The 6,000-nt window shown below is 40.0% G+C and overlaps 1 protein-coding gene across 6 annotated transcripts in view; it reads left to right on the forward strand.

The window, feature by feature from the left end:
* The window catches only part of pcdh7b (protocadherin 7b), a 128,356-nt gene extending 122,560 nt beyond the window's left edge, over positions 1–5,796 (forward strand). For 2 of the 6 annotated variants that reach the window (XM_058782852.1, XM_058782853.1), the window contains exons 3-4: positions 1,832–1,850; positions 2,995–3,124. In XM_058782852.1, coding sequence (XP_058638835.1) covers positions 1,832–1,848 — 17 coding nt within the window. In that variant the 3' untranslated portion in view covers positions 1,849–1,850; positions 2,995–3,124. Of the gene's footprint in view, positions 1–1,831; positions 1,851–2,994 lie in introns of all 6 variants that reach the window. The other 4 variants (XM_058782849.1, XM_058782850.1, XM_058782851.1 and 1 more) reach the window with 3 other exon arrangements.
* Positions 5,797–6,000: the final 204 nt, after the last annotated feature.

The following is a 6,000-nucleotide window of genomic DNA, read 5'->3' on the forward strand; positions in this document are numbered from 1 at the left end:
ATCAACTGAACACTAACAATCAAAATTGACTGGACTTGCAGCTCTATGTGCACAGAATACTAGGCTGATGGAAAATGCTAGATGCTGAATCTCTTTAGTTTGATGGACAGTTATACTCCAGAAGAAAATGAACGTTCTGTCATCATTCCAAACCTGTATGACTTTTTTTCCCCCACTTTTCTTTCAGGGAACAGCACATGTTGAATATTTGAAGAATATTCTGGCTAATATTTTCTAATAAAATTTAATAAAAGTTAATCACTGGATAGCTTTTTATTCATCGAAATGTTGGTCTAGTTCTCCTTGCCATGTCAATGAGAGAACAAGCAATATCTGTTTGTTCTTTTGAGCAAACTTTTTAATGAATCAACCGATCCATTTCACAAAAGGCTGAATGACATTTGTCATATTTATTATGACATTTCTGTGGTGTTTTTGCATTTGTTCTGAAGCTTGAAACCTTCAGTGTCCATTCAGGAAAATTACACCCCAAAGCTACTCTTGTTGTTCTAAACATGTATGACATTTCCTTTTGTGGAGCGTTAATGAAAGAAGTAGTAGTATATGAGTATTTTGAGCCAATGAATCAGTTGATCTAGTTCACAAAAGTCCAACCAGATTCTTTCACAAGTCTGACTGAACTACTGTTTATAATCTTCTCTCTCTTTCTTTCTTTCTTTCTATCTATCTTTCTTTCTTTCTTTTTCTCTCTCTTTCTTTCTGCACATTCATTGTGGAAAAGATCAACTAGCACATTATTCAGAATTTCTCTTTTTGTGTTCCCTGAACAAAAGAAAGTTTTGAAAATACATCAGATTTTCTTTTTCCCTGCCATTTCCTTACAGAGACTTAACGCAGAGTTTTAAAGAGATGAGCGTCTGATCACACACTGATGTTTTCCTGACAGCCGTGTATGTGAATAACCTGTTACAGTCCTCTTTGAACACATTAACTGTCATATAAAATTTATCCAGCCATTTTGTAATCCCTGTCTGAAGCATTAACATTGTGCTGGTATATCGACGTCCTGCAGATCGGAGCCTACACACTCATCTTTGTTATTAGTGCTATTGAGGTACCGTCGCTTGACTGAGCATTCATTGGTGCATGACAAAGCTTTGTGGGGCGAATGTACATCCACACCTCTCCCTAGACACTGGGCAGCAATCCAGCCTTACGGTCTCATAAAAGCGCACTGGCACTGTTCTCTTTCTGTGGTCTGGTGTCTCAGTTGGACCAAACTAACCCTTACTTGCCCACAATGCAACCACACCGCAGAGACCGCCACTAAAGTTAACAGAAGCAGAAGAGGCATTATAGTCTAGCCTTGAGGTCAGGAGGACATGGTTGGGAGTTCGGTGGAGGTCAGCGAATGGTCGTAATTGGACAAGGATGCTAAATTGGTTTGTGGCAACTAGTGTCCTGAACAGTATTGAGAGACAGTCTGAGTGGGTTTAAATGCCAGCCTGTTGTGATGGGTGACTGAAGAACGCCATTCATAGCACTTGTTCTTTTTTGCAGCATTGATTTCCTGGAATTGAAAGGCGTAGCAATAAAGAAAGTTGTGGAGTGACACGTTTGTTGCTCTTCTATAGATGTGTTTATTTTTCTCACTCTCAATTTTTTTCAATCTGTCAATGAATATCTTAGTATGGTCCACCATAGAAGACTTTTTTTTTTGCAAACATGCCATGTAATCAATTGATTCTCAGATAACTGCAGCACATTATGCTTTTTTTTGTCTGACACCTTTCACTAAATTGATTAATCTTACATAGTATTGCACTGTGAAGGAACCGAACAGTGATTCTACCCTATTCTTTCTTTGCAGGAGAAAAAGAACATTAAAAGTAAGCCATGGTTAACCCAAATTTTTGCTCTTCAAAAAAACAGGCAGCATGCTTTCTTTTTTTAGATTTGCACTCACCCTCTCTTGCTTGTGCCATACCTCACATTTGGTCATTAACCGACCATCTCTAACACTGCAGCTTTGTGTTTTGGCATCAAAGGTTAGGGATTTCAGCATTTAGTGTTTGTGTGCACTTTAGCTTAGTGAACTTCATATTCAACCTTGTTTGTGCATAGACTTTTGGCGCATCTGATGGTTATCTGTTTGCTTGTCAAGTGTTTAAAAGTGTAAACAGAATTCTATTTGTTCAGAAGACATTCTGAATAGAAGAGATATGAGATGTTAAGGATACTTGTGGCTTTGTGGCTTTGAATCTAAAATCTCTTCTCCCAGCCTAGGAAAATAAGCAATCATTCAGATGCGTGACAGTTAGAGACTTTAGAAAATGCTTGTATAATCATTTTAACTTACATACATGTGTTAAAGATGTAACCCAATAGCATGCCACTTCGCAGCAAATCCTCCAATATGTCGCTACACTGTAGGTGTTCCCTCAGGCCAAGGAGGGGATTAAACTAGAAAAAAGACACATTGTCTTCTTTTTCGTACAACTTTGCTAAAATTTGATAGCTTTTGTAGAGTCAGCCTGTTAATAGAAACATTAAAAAAAAAAAAAACATGATGCATACACGATGCTCGCATAAAAGCACATCAACTACACACACAGCCATTAGAGATGGATTCAGGCCAGTAGTTTAGAAGTCAGAAGTCATGGAACAGTAGAATTGCCCCACGTTTTCAAAGCATGGTCTTCTTTTTAGAGCTCACATTATTTCTTATTTTGTTTAATTTGTGTTTTAGCTTTAAGTGTCGTTGTTTGTGTATGTACCTTTCCATTTTTGTGTGAAGTGGTATGTGTTGACCATGAAGTTAAAAAAAGAAAAAAGAAAAATGCACAAAGCTGATCAAAAACATTTGTCGAACGCTTACAATTCTAAAGCAATTTCATGAGACACATACCACAATTATTATTCTTTTTTTTTTGTCAATATTTCAGTGTTTTCTTCAGTTTCTCCAGTTGTTTGCAGCCAAACAATGTCATTAATGTCCCACCGCTTCTGTTTCCTTCTTCCTGTTTCCCCCAGACTCTCGGCCCCTGCCTGACGTAGCTATGACGGGTAAATGCACGCGGGAGTGTGACGAATATGGCCACTCGGATTCCTGCTGGATGCCTGTGCGCACCTCGCCTGAACGTAGGCCCAAGGCCACCCCTCCCAAACTCTCCACCTTCATGACCTCCCCCGGGGGCAACGTTGCCGAACAGCCTGGCAGCCAGGAGACTCTAGCTGTTGCCAACGGGGACCCCTCGCACCTGCTGGGCGACCGCAACCGTAATCTCCTTAGCAAAAAGATGGCCTCCTCCTCCTCATCCTACGACGCCTTTAGTTCAGCTGGATTTTCCGCCAGCGAGGAAACATCTCGCCCCACCGAGGAGATTCCGCTAGCGCCCACGGGTGAATACAAGCCGACGCAATGCGGAACTCTCACCAGGCGGGAAGTTTACCTGTAATCGACACACGGCGACTGCGAAGGGACGATGACAGTGACTCAGCATGGTCAGAGATGCTGTTAGCAAACCAAACCCTAAAACAAAAGCAACATGGATTTTCCTCGAACTGCTCGCACAACTAGTGCAGCGCTACTTTCGAACTTAAATAGCCGTCTGAGTTAAAACTGTGGAATTACATGTTGTAAATGTGCGTGAGAAGGATGAGACGGAGGAGGGGGAAGAGGCGGAGGTGGAGAGAAGGGAATGTTGGTGGATCAGTGCTACTTTGCTGCTAGCGTATCGGGCCCTGTAGACTTCCCCAAAGTGCTGCCTGGTTTCTGTAGACCTCTTTCTAAACATGCATGCATCATCTAGCCCCTTAAGAGTGTGTGCCCCTTGAGACAGACCTGGACTATACCTTTTTGTCTTTGTTTTTATAACTAATCGTGAACCGATGAGACTGGTTCTGTCTTTTAATCCGTTTTTATTTTTGGGGGTGGGCGGGAGTGTTTTTATGTGGATGTATTATGTCCATATGCAATCAGTCGAAGTACTGAACTGTCCGGACAACGAATCACATTAACAAAGAAGAAAAAAAGACAGGCTAATGATGGACGAAAATCATCATACGATGATCGGTGATGGCATAACTACATGATGTCGGAGCGCATTGTCATTGACTTTAGCCTTTTACAAAGATTTGTAGATACTCAAATGGCGCAAGTGAACGGCGTACGCGCTGATGAACTTACAGTGCGAGAAGCAAGTTTACCTGTGTGCCTATCAACTTTATGTACATGTGAAGGAACACAAGCATACACAGATCCACTAATGCACGTTTTTTGTCGTGTGGGTGAAGTATTGTACATATATATATATATATATAATCTGTGAACATACTCTGGACACACACATTGAAATCACGAGCGACCCGTTTTCAACCCGCTCACATGCACCTCTAGAAGTAGAGGAAGGTTCTTTACATTGCAGAGCTTGTCAGTTATTTGCCTGAACGCCATGGGTTTGTGTAATTGTGGTTCATCCCTCTCTAGATGTGTGAAACTATGCTGAAGTTTTTGTGGTCTCAAGATGGCCTCCTGGCACACAAACACTTGCAAACACACACACACACACACACACACACAATTGATCCGCACATTGTACATACACATTATAATTATCCCATAAAGCCACAGGAACACTATTTGGATATGCTGCTGGGGTGAATTAGTTTAATAATATTGCCCTGCTGAAGAGCTTGGGCTGGCCCTGTGTAACATTCCTAGTATGAATGTTAAATAGAGCAATAAACTCATTCAACAGATTCACTCTCAATCTCACACACTTCAGAAGAGTAATCAAGGATGAGAACTCGTGTCCCTCGTGTAGCAGTCAGAGTGAACCGACTACTTGTACAATCACATTCAAAGTTCGGCTACTACAGGCACGATAGGAGCGATTGCAATGCGACACATGATGCCGCTGTATAACCAAAGTATCGGGAACAACATGACGTGATGTCTCAAAGAACTGGGACAGGAAAGCTCCTTTTTAGGTCACATGTTGCTTTAATTACCTTCACATATGTTTCAGTGCAACGTGGGGAAACCACGTGCGCACTTATACATCATGGGCCTATCCCAAACCATTTGCAAGAGGAGGAGTATACTTAGGAGGCATCGTGCTTTTAAAAAAGGAGGTAAATTATTCAGATGCAATTGATTTTTTTGTTTGTTTTGTTTTGTATGTTAATGGTTCCTTGAGTTTGAACGGACTGCCTTTTTTGCAGCTTCCAGATCTGTAGTCTGTATGTACTACTCGTGTTTAAAAGAAGTGCTCTGATGCTTACAAACTGTATACATAGATATGTACTTTTTATTGCACGTTTAAAGGGAATCTACACTTACTATGAAGAAGAAAAAAAAAGTGTACAATTATCATACCCTGTGAACATGGAAGTCCACTGCTTGCGTTTGTTACGAACAGACACTAGACATTGTAGTATGACTATGTATATTGATTTGACGAGGATGAAAAAGAATCATACACATTCATGATGCACCGATTTATTTAGCGTCATATCATCCGTTGCTTATTTATCTGATTTATTTATAATTTTGTTTTATAGCAAATGTACTTTTATCCATTGGTTCTGTAATGTTTATATTCTTTTCACAGAAAAGTACCTTTCATTATGTAGAAAATTAGTTGTGAAACTTGATTCCAAAACAATTCAAAGGAGTCTCACGTACCTCACAACTCTCCGTTCTATTTGTTTTTCAAATATACGTTCATAATGATGCCCTCTTCAGATCTCATCAGTCATATCTTTCCCTTTCCTTCCCAGTGCCACTTTGTATATGTAGTGCTTCTGTAAAAAAAAAAAAAAAAAAAAGAATCTAAACAAAACTAGAGTGAATGCAAAATATGCAACTGTGCCTTTTTATACCTTTATTGGTATGACTCGTTGGTTTTAACCAGTATGAAACCAATTGTACTGAGATGCTTTCTAAAAGTGGAGGAAGAGTACTTTATGCTAAAACTACAGTTCTGGCAATTTTACTATGATAGACTTTCAAATAACAAAAGCTTTTATCTTGTG

Source organism: Onychostoma macrolepis, chromosome 07 (genome assembly GCF_012432095.1).
Source record: "Onychostoma macrolepis isolate SWU-2019 chromosome 07, ASM1243209v1, whole genome shotgun sequence".
Classification (NCBI taxonomy): domain Eukaryota; kingdom Metazoa; phylum Chordata; class Actinopteri; order Cypriniformes; family Cyprinidae; genus Onychostoma; species Onychostoma macrolepis.